At 46.8% G+C, this 26,799-nt stretch overlaps 1 protein-coding gene and 3 long non-coding RNA genes across 5 annotated transcripts in view; 2 read left to right on the top strand and 2 right to left on the bottom strand.

Annotated features, from left to right (window-relative positions):
- Positions 1 to 9,195, top strand: part of LOC135819279 (sushi, von Willebrand factor type A, EGF and pentraxin domain-containing protein 1-like) — a 29,313-nt gene extending 20,118 nt beyond the window's left edge. The window contains exons 7-9 of the mRNA XM_065332455.1: positions 89 to 259; positions 762 to 997; positions 7,047 to 9,195. Of these exons, the coding sequence (XP_065188527.1) occupies positions 89 to 259; positions 762 to 997; positions 7,047 to 7,115 (476 nt within the window). The 3' untranslated portion in view covers positions 7,116 to 9,195. The remainder of the gene's footprint in view (positions 1 to 88; positions 260 to 761; positions 998 to 7,046) is intronic.
- A 5,065-nt stretch (positions 9,196 to 14,260) lies between these two features.
- On the bottom strand, positions 14,261 to 15,698 carry LOC135818819 (uncharacterized). Its single transcript, XR_010553769.1, has 2 exons — positions 15,560 to 15,698; positions 14,261 to 15,415 (listed from the first exon to the last, which is right to left on the bottom strand). It is a non-coding gene; the product is annotated as an uncharacterized LOC135818819 (long non-coding RNA).
- Positions 15,699 to 18,995: 3,297 nt separating this feature from the next.
- LOC135818818 (uncharacterized) lies at positions 18,996 to 21,926 on the bottom strand. 2 transcript variants are annotated; one of them, XR_010553768.1, is made up of 3 exons: positions 21,751 to 21,926; positions 21,280 to 21,561; positions 18,996 to 19,867 (listed from the first exon to the last, which is right to left on the bottom strand). It is a non-coding gene; the product is annotated as an uncharacterized LOC135818818 (long non-coding RNA). The 2 variants fall into 2 exon arrangements; XR_010553767.1 differs by lacking the exon at positions 21,751 to 21,926 and having other exon boundaries at positions 21,280 to 21,664.
- A 1,811-nt stretch (positions 21,927 to 23,737) lies between these two features.
- LOC135818817 (uncharacterized) overlaps positions 23,738 to 26,799 on the top strand; it is an 8,846-nt gene continuing 5,784 nt past the window's right edge. Inside the window, exons 1-2 of the long non-coding RNA XR_010553766.1 lie at positions 23,738 to 24,031; positions 24,671 to 24,782. This is a non-coding gene — a long non-coding RNA (uncharacterized LOC135818817). The remainder of the gene's footprint in view (positions 24,032 to 24,670; positions 24,783 to 26,799) is intronic.

The raw sequence follows: 26,799 nt of genomic DNA, 5'->3' as shown, positions 1-26,799 counted from the left end.
TGGGAAGCTTAGCCTCTAGGTCAACAACAAAGGCCGGTGAAGGTGACATCGTGGATCCCTATCTCTATCTCTCTCTCTCTTTCTCTAGAAATGAACTGCACCAATGTATCTGTTCCGCATCATGGCTGGTCAATCTCAAGGTACAACGGTAACACACAGGTCAGTGGCTGCATTGATGGCTACTACAGTGAACCTCAGACCCAGGTGAGAGTGTGTGCGGAGGACAAGAACTGGACTGGGAACACTCTAATGTGTACAGGTGACAGAAACTGTGCTTTGCTGTCTAATGTACCTTCGCCCTGAGGTTCATTCCAAATTGATTTATCATAGATGTACGAGTAGATGAAGCCCCGATCATTCTACTGAGGTGTGCTCATGTTTTCTAGCTGTGAAATGAACTGACAACACTTTACCTGCAGCACCTACACTGAATGTATAGTAGGGCTATTTCAACATGGCTTTCAGCACCGATTGCAGAACCCAGCTATGCTCAGCGGGCACTTGTCAGGGCCCCCCCCCCCACCCTGATGCCTCTCCCCCACCCTCTACTCAGATGGCTCCTGGGGTGTGTTGGAATTGGTCCACGATAATCTATACCATTATATTTTTACTAAAACGGAGCTACATCACATGACTACCAGCGCTGACAAAAACCGATCATCATCCACCACAGTGATTTTTAAGGATTTCACGAGAAGACATTGGATGTTTGACATGTTTGTCATGTTTATCATCTCCTCCTCATTGTGTTGATCTTGCAGAGCTGATGTGTGAGACCTTGCCCTCTCGCAGTCCACTGCACACAACATACACGAACCAGACCAGGCGTCACTCCATTGCCACTCATGTATGCCCGCTCGGCTTCGACATGGTGGGCGGAGGCACATCTCGACAGGAGTGTCGCGTGAACTGCACATACGACGTGGTCGATGGCCGTCTCATGCCAATGTGCGGCAGAGGCATGTATTCTGGACCGGCATTATGCCAACATGTCAAGGTAAGCGCACTAGTCTTGAGTAGAATGCTCTGCCTGCAGGACCCTTATGATTACTGGTACTGACAGGGAGCCCTTCCAAGGATGACTACATGCAATGTGCTCATCTCCTTTTACCAACCTGATGACAAACCAAGACAGAATTTGAAAAAAGCATCAGTGAAGACCCCATTTGTGGTGAGACTCCCATGATTGGTATCCATTTACCTCTGGAGAATCCGTAAATAAACAAACAACAACAACAACATTTGGAAGATGTAGAATTTATAACTGAGCTGTACATGCATATTTGTCACTGTACCTTGTTTTAATAAGACAGCCGCAAATGCCTAGCATCCCTTACATGTCCTCATTCTCCATGATATTCATCGACGGTGAAACAGTGAATAGGTAACTGAAAGACAGCTGAATGCCACCAATGCTAGTAAGATCCATAATTTAGAGGTGTGCTCGTCAATATTGACTGAGTGAATCTGATACAGTACATCTAAGCTTTTCCTCCATGGAAGATGCAGGATGAAGAGCGATCTCCAGGGAAAACTAACCTGAAAAGAATTTCAACAAAACCATGATTCTGTCAAATTACCGAAAAGGTCTGGGAAACAAGAGTTGGAAATTGAGGAAGACTTTTCTGGAGTCCATGTTTATGCCAACACAAGTAGCCACTCCCTGTAACAGGTTTAATCAAACTTGAAAAGTAAGAGGCCTGGTTGAGCGTGCCTCGACCAGTTATATGCAAAATGTGATAGTATACATGTGGCAATGGCGCCAATGAAGGTGCTAATAGACAGGCGTAAGACGCACGAGGTGCGAGGGAGTGTAAAGTTATAGAGAACAGGGGAAAACTGTTACATCATCCCCCTCCTATGGAGAGGAAGGAGCTTATAACCCAAATGCTCAAGTGGAATAGAGTACAATAAGCGCAAACACGTGCGAGACGAAAAAAGGCTTCGCACTGAAGTAACACAATAAGACGACTGAAACTCCATGCAAATAAAGTGTAATAAGCTCAACAAATGTGTAAGGTGAAACTAGAAGTTCAACTGCAAAACTCAGCGGGCAGAAGCCAAGGTTTTGTACTTCTGAAGTGGAACAATGTCATTACCAGATTCATCCAACAAATAATGTTCAGGCTCCCAAGTGGCATCAGAGTAGCCTTGCCACTTGACTAGGTACTGAAGCTGATTCTGCCGGCGGCGGTGACTGAGAATGTTCTCCACCACATAGCGGGCATGACCATCAAGGTCCGTGATAGGCGGAGGCGTCGGCTGTCTCCTATTAGGAATAGCGTTCTTCTCGTAGGCACGGAGTGCCGACACATTAAATACCGGGTGACAGCGGCTGGTATGAGGCAACTTGAGCTTGTAGGCATTCGGGCCGACCACATGGGTTATAGGAAAGGGGCCAAACCACTTGGGGCGTAATTTATGGGATGGTCGGTCCCGAGCTTCAGGAGTCAGGAGGAAATCCCGGTAGACCATTACCAAATCTCCCACCTTCAGCTTTCCCTCGACCCTTGTCCGATCTGCATAGAAGGCCTGACGAGCTTGAGCTGCCACTAGCGCATCTTGTGAGATCTTGACCGCGTCTTGTCTTGCTTGCAACCAATCAGCTGAATCTCTGCCTCCCTGAATAGGGTTGAGGAAGTCGGGTGGCGCTCTGGGATTTAGACCGTAATTTAAGAAGAACGGTGTGTTTCCTGTAGATGATTGAGTAGCGCTGTTGATAGAAAACTCACAGAGAGGTAGGAGCATATCCCAGTTATCTTGTTTATGATTTACAAAAGCCCTCAGCACATCCTCTACTATTCTGTTTACTCGTTCAGTTAGGCCATCTGTCTGAGGGTGATTGGCAGTACTAAATGCTAGTTTCGTTCCTAAGCGATCAAACAATTCCTGAAAAAATGCTGCCGTAAATCTTGGATCACGATCACATACAATACTAGAACTCAAACCATGAAGTCGAAATACATGTTGAATATACAGATCAGCACTTCCTTTAGCGTCAATAGTAGAGGAAGTAGGTGCTAAATGTACACACTTTGTCAAGCGGTCTACAAATACATATATAGCATCATGACCTGTATCGGTCCTAGGCAAACCCATGATAAAATCCATCGAGATATCTGCCCACGGCTGACTGGGCACTGGTAAATTCTGCAAGAGACCAGTTTTTAGCTGGCCGCCTTTAACTCGTTGGCAGACGTCACATGACTTGACAAACGCCTTTACATCCAGTCCCATTCTGGGCCAATAGAAATATCTAGAGAGTCTGAAATAGGTGCGATCTCGACCGGGATGCCCCGCAGTCACACAGTCATGGTATTCTTGAAGCAGGGCGAGTCGGAGTTTGCTACTCTTTGGAATGCATAACCTGTTCTGTGGTGAAGATCTGAGATAAAGATAACCGGGTGTTTCATTTAGAAGGTAACGGTCGTGCAGATTGTCATGGCTTGAATTTTTCAGTCTCCTGATAATGGGAGCAAGATCCTTGTCGCACTTGTAACCGCTGACAATTAACTGCGCTAAGTCTGGATTAATCTCTAGGGTATGCTCTATGGCATTCAACTGAATGTTAGGAGGATAGGATGACCCGCCTATTTCAGAATCACTGAACAGATCTGGACGGCGTGAAAGCGGGTCGGCAATGTTTTTCTTTCCTGGTTTGTGAAAGACCGTAAAGTCATAGTCAGCTAAAAACTCTACCCATCTTGCCTCACGCTTGGTGAGAGTCGGTTTGGTTCGTAAATAGACAACACCCATATTATCAGTCATCAGGTCAAAGTGGCGGAATAGATAGATTCTCCAGCACTTTAATGCAAATACCACAGCCAACGTTTCCCTCTCGGCCGCAGTATAGTTGCGTTCTGCAGCTGACAGTTTCCGACTACAATAGGCTACGGGATGCAAATCCATATCTTCTCCCTGCTGCAGGAGCACACCCGCCACTGCAAAGTCACTTGCGTCAGTTTCTACCATGAAGCTTTTCTCAACATCGGCCAGTTGCAACACTGGCGCCTCGAGTAATGCTGATTTTAGAGACTCGAATGCCTTCTGTCTAGCAGCGCTCCATTCAAAGCGTGAATTTTTTCCGGTGATTTCTTCTAATGGACGAGAGATGGTCGAGTGTCGATCTATGAACCTTCGGAAATAGTTTGCAAAGCCAAGAAACTTCCTCACATCAGTTACTGACGACGGAGTTGGCCATGTTTCCACAGCACTTATCTTCTTGGGATCAGGGGAAATTGATGTGCCGTTGATTTTATGCCCCAAGAAGAGAACTTCTCTCACGCCGAATTCGCATTTAGACTGTTTGCAATACAGCTCACTATTTCTAAGTGTTTCTAGAACTGTTTGAAGATGATGCTGATGATCTTCCCAGGTCTTGCTGAAAACTAGAATGTCATCCAAGAATACTACAACGAATTTTCGGAGATGCGGTTGCAGAATAGAGTTCATGAGAGACTGAAAGGTGGCCGGGGCATTAGTCAGCCCGAATCCCATGACTCTAAATTGGAAGTGGCCGAACGGCGTATTAATGGCCGTCTTAGAAACATCCGAGTCTTGAATTCTGATTTGATTGTAGCCTGACCGCAAGTCCAACTTGGAGAAATATGCACTGCCCTGGATCGTGTCGAATAAGTCATCAATATTAGGAAGACAAGCTTTGTTTTTGATCGTAATTCTATTCAATTCTCGCCAATCGCACACCATTCTCAGAGTACCATCCGACTTTTTCACAAAAAACACAGGTGCACCGTATGGCGACTTACTTGGCTCAATGAATCCCTTCTCAAGTAATTCTGATAGCTGTGACTGGAGCTCGTCCATCTCTGGTTTCGGCAGGCGGTAGGCGGGTCGAGACGGTGGTCTGGCTCCATCTTCTATCTGGATTTCATGGTCGACTGGTCTCTTCGGTGGAAGCTCATTCGGCAGCTCGTCTGGAAATAAATCCTGGTACCTCTTGAGCAGGTTCTGGATGTCTTGTTGCTCTGATTCCTGGAGTTGTGGCCCGGAACGATTCTCCTCATTTGCAGCAGTGACCCATGCAAGAAACCCCTCGGCTCCACTCCTCAGGGCATGACGAGCTTGTCGGCCACTGATAAACATGCTTTCCACAGATGGCCGGTCGGCTGTCGGCGGGTTAGCTGAAGGCAATTTGGCAACAAAGGGCTCACCGTCCAACTGAACTTCGTTCGTACGGAAGTTGATGCTGGGGTTGTTCCTTGTAAGCCACGGCTTGCCAAGAATAGCGTCGTAGCGAGTCAGGGGATACACAGTAAAGTGCTGTTCCTCACTGAAGCCCCCGACTGTCACCCTTAGCGTGCGTGTGGAAATCTGCGGGACCTCGCTGGTCGAGCCGTCCGCCAATGTTACGCTCAGCACTGCTGAGCTTGCATCCGTGTCAAGATGATGCTTTCGAACAAAACTGTCTGCAATGAAGTCATGCGTCGAACCGGAATCTATCAGCATCACTGCACGGCGACCGCCGATCTTTCCCTGTATGCGCAGTAGGTCGTGTTCAGGTTCATTGCCGACGCTGACGTTGCTGACATGACACCTTTCTGCAACGGGACAATTTCCTACAGCTATGGGTGTCTCCGGCTCCGTAGGTTCCTGGAGAGCAACGTCTTCAACCTCCAGAGCTCCGAACCGGTTAGCGACTGGTACCGGCGTGGGCGCTTGGGTCGTCGCCAGTAAGCGCACCCCCTTTCTTACTGGCGACCAGCGTTTGGGTAGCGCTGTCCACCCTCAGTACAGTCTTTAGCGAAGTGGCCTGGCTTCCTGCAAGCAAAGCAGTGTCCCATTGCTCGCAGTTGGACACGCTCTTGGTCCGTCAGCTTGCGGAGGCCCTGACCACGGAAGCTGGGCACGGAACGCGACTCTCTACTGGCTGGTGGCCCCGACGCCGGTGGCCCTGACGACTGCTCCACGGTGTTTGCTGCCATGACAGCTTGCTCCAGGGTACGTGGATGCTCACGCATGACCTGTCGCTGGATGTGCGGCACTAGACCCCTGACGAACAGCAGCGCTCTGGTGTGGTGGTCGATTTCCGGCACTTGCAGGCTGAGGCGAGTGAAAGCAGCAATGTATGCGTCCAGCGACCCGCGCTGCGCTGCGGAAATTAGTCCCATACGCGATGTTTCCTCGTTGTGCCGTGGTCCGTACACATCGCCAAGTGCCGCTTTCAGAGCAGGCCAGTCGGAAAACACTTGGTTAGCTTCCAATGCCGCTATCAACCAAAGACGAGCGTTTCCAGTCAAAAATCCTGCCGCGTAGTCGACCCTCTGTGCCGCATTTGGGAGTGCCAACGACCGTAGGGCCATGTCCATTGCAAACGTCCATTCTTTGAATGTAGCGGAATCTCCTCCAAACACAGGCGGCTCTTTCGTAAGGCGGGGTGTTGGCTCCCACGGTTCCGAGTTCGGATGTATCGTTCGGTTTCCTTGGCTAACGCGCTGAGCGGTCTTGATATCGTTTATCAGCCGAACGACGAGTACGAGGAGCGTAAGCAGAGCGACCAGAACACCTGGCAAAAGCAGAGTAGTAACCATCCTCTGCTACCAGTGTAACAGGTTTAATCAAACTTGAAAAGTAAGAGGCCTGGTTGAGCGTGCCTCGACCAGTTATATGCAAAATGTGATAGTATACATGTGGCAATGGCGCCAATGAAGGTGCTAATAGACAGGCGTAAGACGCACGAGGTGCGAGGGAGTGTAAAGTTATAGAGAACAGGGGAAAACTGTTACACTCCCAATGAGAAGACTAGATGGGTTGAGTTGCTGGTGCCTCGAGGTGGCCAATGAGCCCATGCCCAATGACAGTGGAATACAGGCAGTCACTATAATGAACAAGGTTAGCATGTGTGTCGACACTCAGTGCATTAGTTTCTGGACTGGCCAGCTCATTGGTGAAGCCGAGAGGGGTTATGTACTCTTGGTGAAGCCCACTATCAGTGCGTGCTTCACTTGCTATTTGTGTCTATCCAGTTGCTACATCTTTCCTACAGATGCACATTGTTTCTTGTGCTCTCCATGACTGTGTTGCTATAGCTGGACCTTGCTCTAATGTCTTCCCACCGCGTCATGGTTCATAAATTTCTTACGAACTGGGTAACGTGACCTACAACACAACAGAAATCGGGTTTCGCGGAGTTCGCGGAATGAAGGTTATGTTCGGCTGCGACCACACGTACAAGCTGTCGAGCGAAGGAATGCGCACAAGAACGTTCCATGTCCCCTGGTCTGGTGTCGCGCCTCTCTGTGTCGGTGAGTGGTGCGGATCAGCTGTGTGCTACCTGTTAAACGCTACTACTCATAGAGTGAGGATCAAAGACTAGCTGACTCTCTGTATCTCTACCTGCACATCTTGGTCATGCATGTTTCAGCACCCTCCGACACATCTCACTCAAGCAGGGTTGTTATTTACCATAGCCTCAACTTGGTTGCACTGTCACAATCAGAGACAGACCACACTCCTCGAAAGAATGCTCACTGCACCAGAGGGCAGAGCGCTATACACATACATGAAGTACACATGAAATACATCTTTCTCCAATGCTTACGCGTTACAACCCAGTTTGGTGCGCCTGCCACTCGAAGATGCCGAGACCTCTGGTCGGTTGAGCATGGCAGGCCCACCAGCACCATCTCACCCTATGCTAGCCCCATGTGCCTGCCAATGAGTTACAGATCTAAAAATAAAATAAACAGAGGAGATGGGAGGTTGTAATGATGTCACTGATACAGTTTGAGTAGCGCACCGTGAACGGTCGCTCTTCAGAAAGCATGACTATAGGGACCTTAGCACCACGTTGTTTACGACGTAAGCCTGACGTAGGGCCTTGTCCGGGTTCGGGGTCACGCCGCGACGTAGGATGTACGTTCATCAGGCAACGTTTTCGACGTAGAAAAGGCCTTGTGTACGTTGTGGCAGGATGTAGGAATTTACCTTTGCTCTTTGCAATTTGCTCCAAGAGGGCAAGAGTTCAAATAACGTTGATGTGTTTATGTTGTAGTTTTTGTTTTGTAACTCACGACGTACGATCGATTGAGAGGCGCTAGGCGTAATTAATTTTTATTCTTTGCTATCTTTGTTTTGTGTTTCCGGTACTTGTATCTTCTTCTCTGAGCAAAATTTGTTTCGGTATGGCTGCCGAGGACATGCAGACTAAGGCTGTGTGCCTGAAATTTCGTTTTGGAGCCAAGGAGGACATCAATTTGTTGAAAGAAGGTGTGGCAGCGTTGAGCGAAAAGCCCTTCTCTCGTGGCACGCCTGCCTGGAACACTGTACTCCTGAATTTGGCAACTAACTACGCCAAATGGAAGCCAGTAACCATCCGTGCACTTCGAGATAGAACTCATTTGCTGGTGAAGGTGCACATCAGGAAGGAGAACTACAGCGCCAGACAAACCGGTACATCTGAGGATTACAATGAGATGGACGGTTTGCTGGTGAGTATGAGAACTTTGTATGAGTCTGCTGCTGATCAGCAGGACGAGTTGCGGAAGGAGTCTTTGGCTGAGGCCAAGAAGAAAGAGGAGGACCGAATCGTCATCAAGGACATGCGAGAGAGTGCTATGCAACGCCTTGCAAACAAGAGAGCGTCATCATCAGCTTCATCTCCGGAATCCTAGTTCATTTTCTTTTTTTATTGATCATGATCGTATTTTACCCATAATACTACGCGTCTTGTATTTTTTCTGTTTTGTAGAACAGTTGTATTTCTCGCCGGACGAGCACAGCGAGATAGGCGAGAAATGATTTCTCGCGAAATATTTTCAGTTGCAAATATGGCATCTGGTGTGTTCTTTATTGTCGCTTCTTTTCCTGACTTCTTCAGTCAGTGGTGAGTCTCACCAGTGTCCCTGCCATCCCACCCTTCATTTCTGTGCATATTATCATTGCTTTTTTATCACTTTTTGCCGTGATGTGCTTACCATGCCTACATGATACCTAATCGGCATTGGGGATATAAACCCGGTATTTTCCCTCACAACTGCGTCCGTCGGCGCAAGGGTTTTTTCCCGGCTGGCTCTGTCCGAAAAAAATTAATCTGACGGTCCCAAGTGGTTCTGTATCAAGGCCTACTTCTGCTATCCACTGGCATGCTTTTTCTATCTGAGACACTCTGTTCTCAGTCCTTGCTTCCATACCTAACTCGTTATCTGGTTCACATCTGGCTGCGGCCAACTACGTTCACTTTGTGTAGTGTCGCTATTGCGGTCTATGTCTTTGTGAGTGCCAGTATAATATGTGGAGCGAGATTGACTGATGCTGTAAAATACATGTATGCGGGTATCAATCTGCATCATTAGTAATCTATACCACAATTTCCCTTTTTCAGGAGCAGAATTCAAGCATTATCAGTGCTATTTTGGAGCAGAATGCGAGCGTATTGAAATGCATAATCCATCAAATTCTCGAGCATTATCCGCCGGGGCCTTCGGCCTCTGCACTAAACCGTGCAGTGTCCCTCGGGTGCTTATCTTCACACTGCATGTATTTCTTGCCCCTCTTGTCTCACCCCTCGCCAGTTCTTTCTTTCCTTTCTGCATGATCTGCTTTCGCTTATTTTTATACCGATCAAGACTGAGGTACATGCATAATCGCCAGCAGTCATACTAGACGAAAGTTTCATTGGGCGCTTTCGATTACACAATTGGGCCCAGGTGATATAATTCTGGAAAGAACAGAATAAGCGGATTGCGGCCATGTAAACGAACGACTACACCTAAAAATCGTAAAAGGGGATCACGCGGGATCCCCATGCACCTTCGCGCGCATGTGGACCTCGCATAGCATGTACATGTACGTCGAGTGCGTCAATTCTGGAATTAGCAATTCCGACCTGTCTGCAGAATTGACGGAATTGGAATTGACAACGGAATTTGTGTAATCGAACGGTGCATCCACCGTAACTAATTCGAGAACTGACCGAAATGTGTGTAATCGAACGTGCCCATTGATTTTTGATGCTTTTACTTCGCTTGAGAAGAAAGCAAGAACACTGGTTTGAACAATAATGGAATCCTGATGCTGATGGTTCTACAAGAGCTTGTCGTTTTCAGCGCATCTTGCTGTGATGAACTTTTCTCTTAAAGGGAAGTTGTCATCATCATGTATTCCATTACTTCTGACGATTTCACGGTGAACATTCAGAGGAGAGACAAACAGGACACTAAAAAAGTATACATATAGTCGCAGTGGACTGACTCCATGTGTACTAGGACTCTGCCGTGCTCGCTAGCTAGCAGTCTCATCTAGCAATTCGACTTGTTGTCTTCATAGCTCCATTTATTGCTTTGTGCATGTACTTCATAACGTGTAGGGGATTACTCACAGCCAATTTCAATGTTGGCTGTATCTAGGCACAACTCATTTCAGTTTTACTGACTGTCGGAGACAATAATAACTACAATTCGAAGCAGCAAACAAGCACTCAACCCAACTTAGGTTGCTCAGTCTCGTCATCGTTCAGTAACTGTCGACATTCTATGCTCCCGTGGGACTTTAGCTTGAGCTCATTTTCGTTATGCTAACCTTTCCCTCATTGGTCAGGTGTCAGGTCGTCGAAAGACTCAGTACTCTGTTAGTTTTGTGTCTAGTTGTTGCACGTTCACACTGTATTCATAGCACCTATATGTAGTTACAGTGGTTCCTCTTTTACGGGCAAACAAATCACAATTTGCAATTTATGGAGGAGTAGAACAGAATTCAAGTAATGAAAACGAGCAACACTACACTTGTTACAGTGGTGGACAGTTACTCTTTTTTTTTTAACTCGTATCGGTATGTCCTGTTCCTTGCTACATTTATTACTGGCTCAACATCCGAGTATCAAATTTGGTACTTGTTCTGCATGTTATATGACCGTTTGGTATGTGGAATTGTGTGTTGTTTGTTGTTGCTTGGTATGTGGAATTGTGTGTTGTTTGTTGTTGTGTGGTATGTGGAATTGTGTGTTGTTTGTTGTTGCTTTGGTATGTGGAATTGTGTGTTGTTTGTTGTTGTTTGGTATGTGGAATTGTGTGTTGTTTGTTGTTGTGTGGTATGTGGATTTGTGTGTTGTTTGTTGTTGTGTGGTATGTGGAATTGTGTGTTGTTTGTTGTTGCTTTGGTATGTGGAATTGTGTGTTGTTTGTTGTTGCTTGGTATGTGGAATTGTGTGTTGTTTGTTGTTGTTTGGTATGTGGAATTGTGTGTTGTTTGTTGTTGTTTGGTATGTGGAATTGTGTGTTGTTTGTTGTTGTTTGGTATGTGTTTGGTAAAACCAAAGCAGAACTCAAGGAAGTAGCAAAAGGTGTGTATGGTTCTACCAATGCCACTACTTTTCAAGCAGAATCTGCCAATTATTATTTGTCGAGCATTATCCACCAGTAGGGCTTGGCGGATAATGCCGGCAGAAAAATTGGCAGAATTCGGTACTTTTTCTGGTAAGTTTCATGCATGTTTGGTATGTGGATAAAGAAATGGAGCAGAATTCGAGGAATTGCCCGCCATAAGGTTTGTATGGTTCTGCCAATTTCGGTGCAAAAAAAGCAGAATCTGCCACCTTTTCGAGCATTATCCGCCAAGGCCTATCCACCAGGCGCTATATGATTCTACATCATATAGCTTGGTTATACTATCGTAAAAATACTAATTTTGGAAGCGGAAGGGATATGCATGTACAAGACAAGTACGGGTAGTGAAGAAACAGTCGTGCGACTATTAGTATTAGATTGCTGACTACAATATTGCTACTTACTACATGTACATGACAGTACAGTCAGTATTCATGGTGTTGGATTGGCACATGAATTTTTTAGTGTAGATCTACAATCATGTCGAGTCTACTAAAGACGTGTTACTTGACTGTACTTGCACCCCAGAACCGGAACTGGAGAGGAGACTAGCCGACTATAGACTGTACTGCTGACTGGCAATCGCAAGGTGTGAACACCGGTGGTTCCGAGTGTGACTTTTGGACGGTTTGGTGTAGATGATCTGATCTACCTATGGCCTACCTGCTCGCACATTCTAGACAACGATTATTTTTATTGCAGCAAGTCAGCAGCGACTCCCTGGCGGAGCGACTCGCAATATTCCCAGTACACCGCCAGCCAATATGTGGATGCACTGCAGTCTGCAGTGCGATATTGCACCCCGGCGAGTGAGCGTGCAAATAACCTATATCTGCACGCTCACTTCGAAGCGAGCGTGCAAATAACCTATATTTGCACGCTCACTTCGAATCGAGCGTGCAAATATAGGTTATTTGCACGCTCGCTTCGAAGTGAGCGTGCAAATATAGGTTATTTGCACGCTCACTCGCCGGGGTGCAATATCGCACTGCAGTGCATCCACATTGGCCGGCGGTGTACTGGGGAATATTGCACGCTCAGTAAGGCCGCTGATTGGCTCAAACCATGGAAACACTCACGTGGGGTGCGATAAGTATGTATTACTGCACAAGGACCAGTGCAATACCGGCCGATATCTGCACGAACGGCGAAGCCGTAAGTGCAGATATCGACGCCGGTATTGCACGCGTCCGAGTAGAGGACCAGTGCAATACCGGCCGATATCTGCACGAACGGCGAAGCCGTAAGTGCAGATATCGACGCCGGTATTGCACGCGTCCGAGTGCAGTAATACATTTATCGCACCCCTGCCACCACACAGTCTGTCACCACACACTGGTGCAACCCTAGCATGCTGCATATATGCGCATGCAACCCTGCTATCATTCACAGTCATAGTATAGACCGATCCCCTTATTATTGTCTGGGTTCGAGCAAGGGGGCAACTCCGCAGTCGCGTGGGATCCTGCTGCACACACGCGACTAGCCTCACCTCGGCTGAGCTGATATATATATATATATATATATATGAGGGTGACTTCTCGCATGCGAAGGGCAGAGCACACGAGATCTACATGCAGTGCAAGCCTGTCTACAAAAAAATGCCACAAGGACTTTTGATTTGAGCTGTTTTGTTTTTGTTTAGACGTCTTCCTTTTTACGACTTCAGGATGCCTGCTCAGGATCATTACTGCGTTCCTCACTGTCAGAACAGGAGGACGAAGCAAACAAGTCATTTCACTCCTTTCCTCGTGTGGAGCCACAGCGGCCTGGAGCAAGCGGATCCAGGCTATTCCCCGTGAGGAAGGACGTAGTTTTAGGGTCACTGAATATTTGAGTTGCAGCGATCATTTCGATCCCGAAATCGTTTTGCCCAGCTCTACAAGGGCAGGATGAGTCCAGGAAACCAAACAGCTGTCCTACGGTACCAGGTTTGCTTTTCGCAAGAGAGTGGAGTCTGGACGCTCTGCTCCCTCTGCTCGCAAAACAGTATTTGCTGAGCCTAGTGCAGTTCGGTCATGGAAGTGCAGCGTCTGCATCACGAGCTCCCCATGCTCGCAAACCAGTATTTTGCTGAGAGGCAACGGCACTTTGAGTCGAAAAGGAACCTGGCTTGTAGTTTGGTCCTGTAATGGAAGTGCAGCATCTGCATCAGGAGTTGGCAGCAAGTAGAGCTCGTGTACAGAGTCTCGTGGAGCAGTTGGACGATGTGAGGACTGGGGTGAAGAAAGCCGAAAAACAGCTTACGTACAATAACATAAAGAAAGACTCTGAGCCGCTCCAGTTTCTTACTGGTTTGCCTTCAGGTGTTTGGACCGCTCTGTGGGACTTCTTTGACCCTAGCCGAGAAAATATACTGCGCCGCGCCAGATCTGCGAAGACGGAAGCTGAGGGACGGCGGATACAGTTGGAGGTGGCCGTAAATCGCCAATGAGCATGTAATGGAGGATCAGCTGCTATTGGCATTGATATGTCTAAGCCTGGGCCGAATGGAACAGAAAATGTCATGCGTGGCACAAGTTAATCATCCGTTTCACGGTATAATAGCTAGCTGAGCTGAAAAGATGTCTTGTTCCTCCGTTTGGGCATAATCCCCATTTGAGCGAGCTGGCGAGATTTTCAGTCATCAATGCCATGTGCCGCAAGACATTCTGCATTGTGGATGAAACAGTTATATTTTGCCATGCACTTAGGGTTCTCGCACCGGCACGGCACGACAAGACCCAACAGATCCTTGCGCTCTTATTTTCTCCCATGGTAACATTGCCGGTCACAACACCCCGTAGCCAGTCGCAGATGCAACCAAATCAACCAGGTTCTTTTTTTCCAATACTGAAGCCAAAGGTATACCAATATTTGCATCGAATGCAGTGATGATTTCAATACTGTCCACTAGTACAACGCATTACCAGACAGGCATATAATCATGATAATATTATGCATTTCGCAATCACTGTCATTGCTTTCTTAGATCTCCAATCATCAATATCGGACCATAAACCGTCTACTAGTATCATCTAATATTATTCATCATTGGTAGCCTGCTACTATCCTCCTCTAACGATGAGCTTGAAGAAACGAAACAGCTGTCTAGAGGCGTAAATAATATCTGTCAACGGAAGTATCCTTGCTGTGCTGGTGTGTTTATGCTTCGTGCATTAGTTCGGCCAAGAGCGCATGGTGGTGGCAGGTTGAGGATGTAGTACAGCGGAGTATGACCGAAAGCTCTGTCACGATGTATTATATTAGGAAGGTATAGAAACGGGAAAAAACTGTATCTTCATCTTGGGCGTAAACAGCCCGTCTCACATTAAATATACTAGAAAATAGTTCACTCTGAACATGCAGTCTTCCTACTTGAGAGGGGGGGGGGGGTATATTCATAGGTTCGAAAGAACCGCACACACACTTTGCTGCAGACAGCGGCAAGCTTTGGCCCTCGTGCTTCGAAGAGGGAGCAATCCACTGCGCTACGCTTGCGATTAACAGCAAGCTTCAACTTTTCAAAGGTACGACTCATCGCTGGCTCTGGGGTAATGTTCCTGGAACAAATGCCCCATTGCCGACTGAGGGCCAGGAAGCACGCAATCTGCCTTCCTGGGCGAGAAGTGTTTCAGCACAAGAAGCAGCACGAATACATGCTGACAAAGACCACCATCACCGCCAGCCGGCACACAGCACACTGTTCTTCAAACACCATCCACTCCGTCCATGTGTTTGCGCTTGCACTGTCCTCCTCTAGCTCTTCACGCTCAACAAACACCACGCACTGCCCATCGTTTTTTTAATGCTTCCTCTGGGTTGGCTAGCCCTTCGACTTGACAACACAGCGATTACCACTGCACTGTCTGCTATCGTCACCTCATAGCAGTCGCTTCCACCAGTGGCTTTTCCTGTCCTTGCAAGGTGTCCAAGGATGGCTGCTGTTGTCATTACAGGCAAATCAGAAGTACTTTAGTGGCTGATGTCCAACCAGATCGTTGGAAAATCGATTTTTCCACTTCACTGAGGGCTGCTGATCGCGATCGCGACTTGGTGACTTGGCAGCACCACGGTTACCTTCATAGAAGATGGCTCTGGAGAGGAAAAGGCAGACCAGAAAAAGGTTACTATTGTCTTCAGCACCGATCTCAAGGAGAAGGAAATACGGTCTGCTAAAGCCTAGGCACAAAATAAATCTCAAAACACGATTCGAATATTTCAATAACAAAAAAACTCACCTCTGGAGTAACTCCTGTTTGTGGCCCGAGATCGTTCCCTCCCGCGCCTTGAAAAAATCCTACAGCTGCATCACAGTCCATGTCTCTCTCGGAGACTCTGCTCCTACCAGCAGGAGGTTCAGCACCGCTCGAAGCCATCGCAAACTACTAGAAGACATTCCAAAACAAACCTGAAACACACTGTCAAAGATACTGTCACGTTCAAAAACTAGCTCGATCGCGAGTGAGGTTGCCCCCGTGCTCGAACCCAGTATAATAAGGGGATCGGTCTATTACAACACAGCACAACCAGTCGCGTTCATTTTTAGAGGAACACTTCTTTCGAGTAGCTGCTGTCTATCACGGGAGATCCTGGAAGTAGCGGGACAGCTTGCTCATGTCGTCGTCGTCGTTGATGGGGTGTTTGTGCTCCAGCGCTTTGACTTCTCCCGCTTTCTTTGTCTTCATGAGGAAGGCCTTCAATGCAATGTTTGCGTCCTTGAACGCTGGGTCACTGTGGACGTTCATGGGCCGCTTCAACTCGACTAGCTTGCGATGTATTGCGGAACGGAAACCGAGCAAGCTTGATGCAGAGTAGAACTTCACTCCAGCTTTCTTCGGACGCAATTCGACGGATGCATGTCGCAGAATGTAAGCTAGGTCGCTTGCCGTAACCGTACTCAGGTCACAGCGACGTCCTGTGTCTTTACAATACTCGTCGAATAAGCGGAGCCATTTGTCAGTTGCCTGCTCTGTGTTTTTGTTTTTCTGCTCAGAAATGAGGCTGTTCGATGGCGGCGTCGGACAGTTTCTCAAATCGGCTGTCGACAGTCTTCTCCAATACTTAGGCCGCGGTCACACATGAAAAGCTTGCACCGCTTTTGCGGAGGCGGAAAGCGGAACTACCGCAGCCGCTTTGGCGGATCACACGATGCAGCGGTCACACATACATGTAGACTACTGTGCTCCTCAACGCTCCGCTTTGGCGGAGAGAATGCAAATGCAGCACGTCCTATGAAATTTTAGATGTTCTTGTCCGAGTTGAAGCGACCTTCGCTTGTACAAGTAGAGCTATCGTGGATCGCTGACAGGCTGCTGAATGTCTCCTGTCAAGTACACTCCTGGATTTGGGGCGCATTCACTGCGGCCCAGTACAGGTGTATTTTGAATATTGCTAGTTTGGTTTACATCAATATCAAATTCAAATAGTTGTATAGCAGGGTGTCGTTGCCTCCTTCTTGTCCGAGTTGAAGCGACCTTCGCTTGTACAAGTAGAGCTATCGTGGATCGCTGACAGGCTGCTGAATGTCTCATGTCAAGTACACTCGTGGATTTGGGGCACATTCACTGCGGCCCAGCACGGGTGTATTTGAATATTAGTTTAGTTTACATCAATATCAAATTCAAATAGTTTTATAGCAGGGTGTCGTTGCCTCCTCCATGATCCATCATCGACCCAGCGACTGCGTGGATGCCTGCAGTTGCAGTCAGGGTGTGGCAGAGAACTCTACTACTCCCTGGTTGCAGTCCTAGTGTTGCATACTCTGGTGGACGTATTGCTTGGAGAGAGAAGGAGAGAGTTGGAGATCGTCCGCGATCGGGGCCAATGACTCGTGATCGTTGGGAGACAGATTCCCTCACCAACTATCCACTCATAACGATGCAGTATTGCTTGCGAGATCTCCAGAACGTACAGTTCATTGGCAAAGAAGAACAATATGAAAACTGAATACCAACCGGCAACCAAACAGCACCAGAACTCAGTGCAGAAGTAGCACACCAAACTCCAAAGCCATCACCATGCAGGTTCCGCCAAAGCGGATCCGCGAAAGCGGAGGCTCCGCTCGCATTTTTTTGGCGTAGCGAAATCCAAACTTTCCGCCAAAGCGTAACTTACGCCTCCGCCGTTGCCGAGGCAACGGCGGAAGCGTAAGTAACGCTTTGGCGGAACCGCCAAAAAAAGTGCATGTGTGACCGAGGCCTTAGGCGTCCGCTGTCTCGACTCTCACGGAGCTTGTGAAGTAGTTGACTTGGCGGACGCAAGCCGGGTCCACATTCGCTTCCGCGACATCGACAGCGTCCTCGACCAATTATTTTGGTGTGCTGCAGCAAGTCAGCAGCGACTCCCTGGCGGAGCGACTCGCAATATTCCCAGTACACCGCCAGCCAATATGTGGATGCACTGCAGTCTGCAGTGCGATATTGCACCCCGGCGAGTGAGCGTGCAAATAACCTATATCTGCACGCTCACTTCGAAGCGAGCGTGCAAATAACCTATATTTGCACGCTCACTTCGAATCGAGCGTGCAAATATAGGTTATTTGCACGCTCGCTTCGAAGTGAGCGTGCAAATATAGGTTATTTGCACGCTCACTCGCCGGGGTGCAATATCGCACTGCAGTGCATCCACATTGGCCGGCGGTGTACTGGGGAATATTGCACGCTCAGTAAGGCCGCTGATTGGCTCAAACCATGGAAACACTCACGTGGGGTGCGATAAGCAGTTTTACCAGGGAGTCGTATAGACCCGGGAGGCGACACGCGCATCACCTGTGCACAACCATGATCGACTCAACGATTCAAAATATTACGACCTGCTCGGTGTGGGACAAGTCCGTACATAGGTCATAGCGCCCGGGAAATCCGTACATTATCATAGCGTCGTCTTCGTCCTTTCGCTGAACAATTGTGGTCAGACTTTCGATCTCCATTGCCGAAATACAGCCATCTGTGGCCATCGCTGAGGAGATAACTAATAAAGGGTCTTGTTCACTGGCTTACTCACTGGCTTTGCACTGCCACTCGAACTCTGAGGCACTTTGACCACCTAAGATGAGGTAATCCTTTCTTTACAAATTGCCTCAATATTTTCTCACCTTTAGGGCAATGAAGTAATTTTTTTCCTCGTGACTAACTTCGACAGACCAAGTTGCCCTGTCCCAGTGATCTACAATACTTATATTGCACATTTGTGAAATATTGGACCTATCCAGATAAACGAAATGACTTTTATTCCAAATTACATTTTCCAAAGTTTTCCTTCACAAATAGTCCCAATTTCTTCTCACCTCAGTTTAGGGCAATGAAGTCAATTTTTCTTCAGGACTAACATCGCCGCGGCTAACAAAGTGGCGCTGTCCCAGTGATCTACAATACTTATAATCATTGCACATGTGAAATATTGGGAGTCACAGAGTGAGGAAATGGCCTAAATTGAAACTTGAACTGTTCTGCCAAGTTTTATGCAGTGAACGCAGGGCTGAGAGCCCGCAAGAGCCATCCCGGAAGATCTTGTTCGCCACCAACCGAACCTTCGGTGAATGTTCACAAGGTTAGAAGCTCGCACAGGTAACACACATTGGATGCTAATAGTAATACTATGCACTCAGGAATGTGTGCAAATAGGACAGAATTAATTCCAAATAAAGTCAACAATAGCTGCCTCAACACAGTGCTATCAACCTTCCGTATTTTCCATATTTGTACGGAAAATCACTACTTCGTCCGCGCTATGGATTTTGAGAAAAATGTACGGAAAATTGAACGGGATTGATCAGTATGTATAAGCATTGCAAGTGCAAGCTGAGCGATGAAAAGAAGAGAACCGAGTGGAAAGAAAACGCTGCAGTGGAGAGTCCTTAGAAAAGACTTAAAAAATATCAATAATATCGCTGCACGAGATCATCCTTATAAATTTTAACGTAAGCTGATCGTACTGTGGTTGATTCATACGGCGGTAAATACACACCTGCCTACACACGCTCTCTAAACTGAAAAGTTATTCTGGCACAGAGCTCTCCTTCCCGCCACCACCACCATCATCAGTTCGCGTCTGGCGCCTAGTCGATGCAGGGTGAGTGGTGTCCGACATAACAGGCTGGTACATCAGGTAGCGTATGGCGCATAGCAGATGACACAGCAACAACATAGCTTGATTGCGACGTACCTTTCGTCCCGGCTGGACTCATCAGGCAATGTTCTTCTTAGATGTCTTCACAAGGAGCTTGACTCGGGAGAATGAAGTTGAAGACTCCACTGCAACTGCACTTATGGTTGGTTCATATGGTGGTAAATACACACCTGGCAATATGGGGGTAAATACACGCCTGCCCAGACACGCTCTCTAAACTGCAAAGTTATTCTGGCACAGAGCTCTCCTTCTCACCACCACCACCACCACCATCAGTTCGCGCCTGGCGCCTAGTCGATGCATGGTTAGCGGTATCCGACATAGCAGGCTGGCACATCAGGTAACGCATGGCACATAGAAGATGGCAACGACATAGCTTGATTGCGACGTACATTTCGTTCTCTCGGTTGTGCTGTAGCCTGAAAAAGGAAATAAGACAATGCATCCACATGACACAGACAAGTAATTACTGTTACAAATAATGCATACTGCTTGATAACAGAGAAAGAAAGTCAGTGGTCACAAGTTTTTGGTCGTCCCTGAAACGAAGATCGTTCCGGGGGGGGGGGGGGGGGGAGGGAGCTAAAATCTCAGTCGACTGACGCATTGCATACACATGTACATGCATGCGATTTTCGTCGTCCATTCATTTCGGAGGGTGGAGAGGAGGTCCGAGTACGAAATGAATGTTTTTTTCAGGGATGACTAATCACTTTTGCGATGACCCCTTATTGCATCAATTTATCGTCTGAACTGCGCAATTGAGTCCCACTTTTATTATGTTGGGTGCAGATTTCAAGACTCGTGAAGTTCGAGGCGAAAAGCAGGCCGATGAAGGGACGCCAGTAATTCAGCCTAGTCCGGTGTCATGGAGAGGGGCCGATGAACCGGCAACAAGAGAATTCAATACGTATACTACTCTTCAGTTCATTGCTGGGGAAGACTACTCAAGGCCACGTCACTCCGGCAATTCAATGTACAAATCAGCAGCAACACTTGCAACGTATTTCTACCAGCTGACCAGCAAGTTACCAGCCATCAGCTCTTCAAATAATTTCAACTTAACAGGAGAGGAGATGGACAGATCGGAAAGTATCGTGGCAAGCTCAGGACAACACACGTCCGGCCCTATGTAACAACAGTGGAAAGTGCGTGCCATGGTATATTTTCGAAGGCATATCAAGAACCAGTTAATGTGGACTGGGAGTCTATTTGCATCGTCCGATCAGCTGCTACAAGTGCCATGAGCCAATGCCAAACACGTTTGACAGAGACTACTACCTCTACTGAATGCAACTTTGGCATGGCAGAGATCTACAAGCACGTTATCTTATCTATCAATAGAGTTGTATCCTCGTATGACTATGTGAAGTGTGAGGTCGTACTGTACTGCAGACGCGTCCACGACCTGGTTGGAAATGTACGCAACAGTTCCCACCCTCTTGACCAGAGATCGCACACACCCTATGTTTTGATGGGTTTGTACGACTCCCAGCTCTTGACTTTTGTTGGGTGTACGAGACGCACGCACAGTTTTCTTAGGGTGAGTACTTTTTCATGTAGTACTGAATGCGGCAAGCAGGACTCGCCCATCCGCCCCTCCCCAAATGGATCTACTCGAATGGTTGCGGAGGTAGGGGTGCTCTGGCGGGATTTTACGACATACACAAGCGCGCACGCACGCACACAATATACACACGCACGCACACACACACATACACACGAACGCACGCTATGTCGCACGTCTTGGGCATGGCTTCGTGAATACAAATAATAATTTAATGTTATAATTTATAGTATCCAAATGTTAGAGCAGATTTACAAAACCTACCGTTCAATACCGGATCATCTTGTGACAGCTTCCTTGCAACACCCATGACTTGACCCCACTTCGTCTTGACGTCGGGAAATCGTTCACACCGGAGTTGGGACACGAATCATTGAAATCCAGGCCTATCTGCAGCTGGGAGCAGGACAGAGCTGATGGACGTTAGCAGCAGCTGTAGAACAACCATAAACGAGTCTTCTTTCTCCGCAGTCAGGCGGGACAGCAGCTTTGCAACGCAAGCTTCTTGCCTTCTGTGGGTCTTTAGCGGCTGGGATTCGGAACGCTCTGTAGAAACCATTGAACAAGTACTGCACTCTATCAACCCACAAGTATTTCTTCCAATTCATGATTATTCGCAACTTTTTATGCAGTACGCGCACCAGATCAGAAGCCGCTAGCGCTAAGTAGCAAGGTTGAAAGTTTGAAGACAAATTGAAAAAATAATAACATAGAAAATTAGAATTCAAACCATACCTGTGGCCCAAGCCAATACAGACTGAGCGTTCACGCGAAGTGAACGTAGATCTACGTCAGCTGAGGTTTCCTTAGGATCAGGAGGTGATTCTTGACCCGGATCTGGATCGCGATCAGCAGCACTCTCTGCCTCAATCACGATCATCAAATGCGACTAATAAATTATTTAATTACTTGGGAAAGTAGTTCATTCTTCTTCTTCTTTTGGAGCTACGATTTCCCACGATCTTATCGATCCTGCACGAGTCCGTTCCCCAAGGAGTGCACTCCCAAAGTCCCATGGCATAAGTACGCGGAGTAGTTGGTTTATAACTCAGGGCACGCACCGGGGATATCTGAGGGAAAAGTGGGAGAAAGTGCCGCGAGTCAATCAAGGCCTCGTGTCGCCTCCCGGGTCTATACGACTCCCTGGTTTTACCAGGTCCTGTAACTGCTGCCAGTACTGGTAGATTCTACATTGTAGATCTACTGCAGTAGACATCTACGCGTGGTAGTACCAGTAGTAGATCTACCAGTAGTACACATACAGTAAATATCGGATATAACGTGCCCCTTTGATTTTCGAAAATGTATCACTATATCCGGTGCATCACTATAGCCGATTTGCATGTTTGACCGACACATGGCACATGACTGCACATGAAATGATGCGTACACGCTGGAAAAAGCATGCTGAAAGTGCATGCATGCTCCGCGGACTGTGTACCGGTGCATGACACAGAGCAGTGCATGGCAGTGCAGTACGAGTACAGACTGTACATGTACATGTACTAGAACTTCGATACATCATGTGGCATGGCTGCTTCTTCAGCGTGTTCTCCAAAAAAAGCCTGAGCTGGATCCGTGCTCACGTAGATCGTAGATCTACTCGGTGTCCAACGAGTTGCGTAGAGCCAGAAATAGACATGAGTGGCTGTGTACGTGAGTTGGCAACATCATCGTGAGAGGCAACACAGCCAGAAACGGACAAGAGCATGCAGAAAGATCACTCTTGATCATTATATGCGATATTTTCCTGTACATTTGATATGGTTTGCTTCCTGAAGGCCATCACAATAAGCGATATATCGGTATAGCCGATAATAGTGTATATAGTGATATTTTAGCTGTATTTTTTCAGATTTGATTTTGATTTTGACGTGTTCTATCACTATAACCGGTATATCATTATATCCGGTCACTTTATAAACGATACTTACTGTACCTGGAAAACCTAGGCAAGGTCAGATGAGCATCAGGTATACATGGTATAAAGGCGATGAAGAGATAATAATTATTAGGCCATCCAGAATTAATTCGTTGTTTCGGGTCACCCGACCGACCGTCTTTTTTCACCCGACCGCAAAATGTTTTTTTTTATAGTGCATGCAAATGTACAGACTAGACTATGTACACACGCGACCCTAATAATAGCAGTCCAGATATCCACCTCAGAAGCAGCCATGGCTAGCCAAATGACAGGCTGCAGCGCTTGGTGACGACGTTGTCTTCTATCTCCGATCCGCAATCGGTCCTGAAACAGCATCAGCTCCGCCACCTTGTCGCTATTTACAGAAGTTCAAAGTGAGAGCTGCTCGCCGGTCAGACTCGTTTGCCAGCGAGGCCAATAGCTGGTCCTGGAGGGGACCTGGATCTGATGGGACAATGACTGCGCTGGATTGTTTCCACTACAGTCAGATTTGATCGACTGGCTAGATGGACAAAAGCTATTCGATGTACATGTGCATGGACGTAACCAAAATAAAAAATAAAATAAAATAAAAAATATACCCGACCGACCGACCCTGGTACGGATGAGTGAAGTGACCCGAAACAACGAATTAATTCTAGGTGGCCTTATCATAATTATCATGCCTAGCCTTTCAAGGCATACACTTTTCGCACATTTCTCACCTCTACAAGTACAAACCATAAAGCGCTGCAGAGAGAAGCAAAGTAAAATATATTTTTTGGAAAGACCAAAATATGCTGGGCACGCGGCCGGTCTAATGCTTTGCCTTTCTTCTTTATTCTTTAGCTTTGTGGGAACTTAGCTCTTTTGCGATATGTTCAGCTATACAGACAAGTAGCATGTTGGAATAGGCTCCGGCTTCACGTAGAGCGTGGAGACGAGTAGAACCTCTTGCACTGCTACTGAGTAGAATGTATCCAGAGAAACTAGTCAGCTTTCAACCAGCCTTCAATGGACTGCAAGCAAGTTTACGTGGAGATACCGACAGCGGTCGTTCCAAATTGGGAGTGCTTTCAAGACGGTAGCGAGCCCACCGCTATGCATTCAAAGGTAACTTGAATAATGCCCAATGTATCATCGTTGCCCATGTGAGCACTCGTGCTCCAGTGTGTGAACTATTCTAAAACAAAATATTTATTGCTCTACCAGGTCAAACGCACTACATGCCATGATGAGTGGATCTTGCAAGGACTTTATTGGTATGAACATCAGGTGTTGCAGTGCATTTGTATCTGAATATGCCTTATGGAAAACAGGAATAGACTTTTCGGCATACTAGTAGTGTTTTTGAAACTTTGTCTCCACCCAAATAAAGACTGGTGAAGGGCGAGCAACTTAGAATTTATCAGGTAGCTTTGAACGTTTTCGATGCCATCTCGTCAGAATTATTTCACTGGCAAAGCTTCTTTTTTATTATTATACGAAAGTACACTATATTCCCGAATATGTGCGAGAAGTGGTGGCGGGGCCAGGCTGCTCTGCCGACCGTAAAAGTCTCGGCGTCTACGCAAACAAAGCGCGCCATTAAACGTAATCAATGTGTAACACAGTATAAAATTTTAGTACTGAGAATGCCGCACGGTAAAGTGAAGCAAGTATATGAATGTGAACAATGAGAGCTGAGAATACCTAACCCATGGTGTGTATGTTGACAATGTGCAATGCACAACTCACTTTATTGTTATACAGGTCCTTCCTCGTTATAACAAGCCCGGTTAGCACGCAAGCCCAGTAGTCACAGAAATCTGAAGTCACCTCGCAAAGCTTGGTCTACACAACTGTTTACAAGTCCGCTTACAAGGTAATTCGTTTGTACGTAAAATACGTTATATTGACCCTTGGCCAATGTCCCTGGAGTATCAAAACCTCAGTAAAAGATTATAATGGACATAATTATTAAAACTCGGATACTGAGCCAGTAATAAATGTAAAAAAAAGAGAAAAATGAGAATGTACTCGGATGTAGAGCCAAGGATAAATTTATAGTAAAGAATAAAGGACCAAGAAGCTATAAGTTATGCTATAATGTCCACTAACACCACAAGTAACAAGTTGTTAGTTACCAAGCAATCAGCTCTTGTGATAACATTCGATGTCACTTGTCCAGCTATGATCAGCTGAGAGAAGAAACACATGAGAACGAGTTATGCAGCAACTATCCACGACTGTAACAAGATGATAAACGGTCAGAAAGTGCGATAGTAGGGCACAAAACTGACAGGCTACTGAGACATTCAGCAACTCGAGACCTAGCTCTAACACATCTCCAGTGCGCAAACCAACAGCCTTCCAACTTGGAAGGTTCATGGTTATGTAGGACTGAAGAGGGGAAGGTGAGCGCAGCGAAAATGTGCACAAGCTAAGTCCCACTGCAACAAAGAATGCCGACTGTTACAGGTCGATGATGAGACCAGTTAAGAACATGACAATTCGGTCTGACTACAATTCGAAGCAGTAAAGCAACGCACCACCCAACTTGGGTGGGTCAGCAATATTGGGGATAAAGGAAGGGGATGCTTTGCGAAAACGAATTGTACAAAACCGGACGCCAATATCTAGCGGTACTCTTCATGCATGACACTATTGTGGACGAGTTGACTACAATAACAAGTAGTTCCACACGACGTACGTTTCGCCGTGTTGTAGTGACGGCTCATCAGGTGTGCAAAATTTAAATTTGGATACTGAGCCAGTAATAAAATGTAAAAAAGTGAAGTTGGGTGGTGTGTTGCTTTGCTCCTTCGAATTGTAGTCACATCGAATTGTCATGTGATTAACTGGTCTCGTTATCGACCTGTAACTGTCGGCATTCTTTCTTGCCGAGGGACTTAGCTTGTACACATTTTCGCTGCGCTCACCTTCCCCTCTTCCGTCCTACATAACCATGAACGTTCCAAGTTGGAAGGCTGCTGGTTTGCGCACTGGAGATGTGTTAGAGCTAGGTGTCGAATTGCTGAATGTCTCAGTAGCCTGTCAGTTTTGTGCCCTATTATCGCACTTTCTGACCGTTTATCATCTTGTTACAGTCGTGGATAGTTGCTACATAACTCGTTCTCATGTGTTTCTTCTCTTTTTTATAGCATAACTTGTAATTTCTTGGTCCTTTTTTCTTTGCTATAAACACATGAGAATAATTATTATGTCCATGCAGGACTGAGGTCAAAACACACATGATAAAGCAGAAAAAGACTTCCTTATTTGTCTGTGTATTTCTAGAATATCCGATGTCTTGATCCTGGGGAATAGCCGTGTTCGACATAGTATTGTGATCTAAACATGAATTCAAGTCGAACTTAGAAGTTGCGACTTCGGCGGTAATAGTCATGAAGTTGATTGTTCCAACTAGGAACACACACTTCTTGTCGAACTTGACACTTGACTGATTTACGACTGCCGAGGGGTGAACTCCCCGAAACACTGTGTGTTGAGCAGGGGGTGATGCTTTCTTGCAGGTTTGCTGAGAGGAAGGTGCGACGTGCTCCTTGTGTGCTCCGGATGGCAGTCGTAAGTCAGTCAAGTGTCAAGTTCGGCAAGAAGCGTGTGTTCCTAGTTGGAAAAATCAACTTCATGAATTCAAGTGCCGTTAATTTTGCCCAGATATTATCTACTGACGAGGGAGGACTGTGTTTGATAACTCGGAATAACTTTGGTAGCACAGACGGGTACTTCGTATTTCTGATAAACATTTGTTGCTCTCTCTCTCTGGCCTTAAAATTAAATTTGCCATGTCCGTACGTGTAGGCATGCATGTGAGTGTGTCCATGAGTGTGTGCATGTGTATGTTTCGTGTCCGTCTGCGTGTGTGTGCAAGTGGTTCT

Source organism: Sycon ciliatum, chromosome 6 (assembly GCF_964019385.1).
Source record: "Sycon ciliatum chromosome 6, ocSycCili1.1, whole genome shotgun sequence".
Taxonomy (NCBI): Eukaryota; Metazoa; Porifera; class Calcarea; order Leucosolenida; family Sycettidae; genus Sycon; species Sycon ciliatum.
This window is presented reverse-complemented; position numbering and strand designations above follow the sequence as displayed.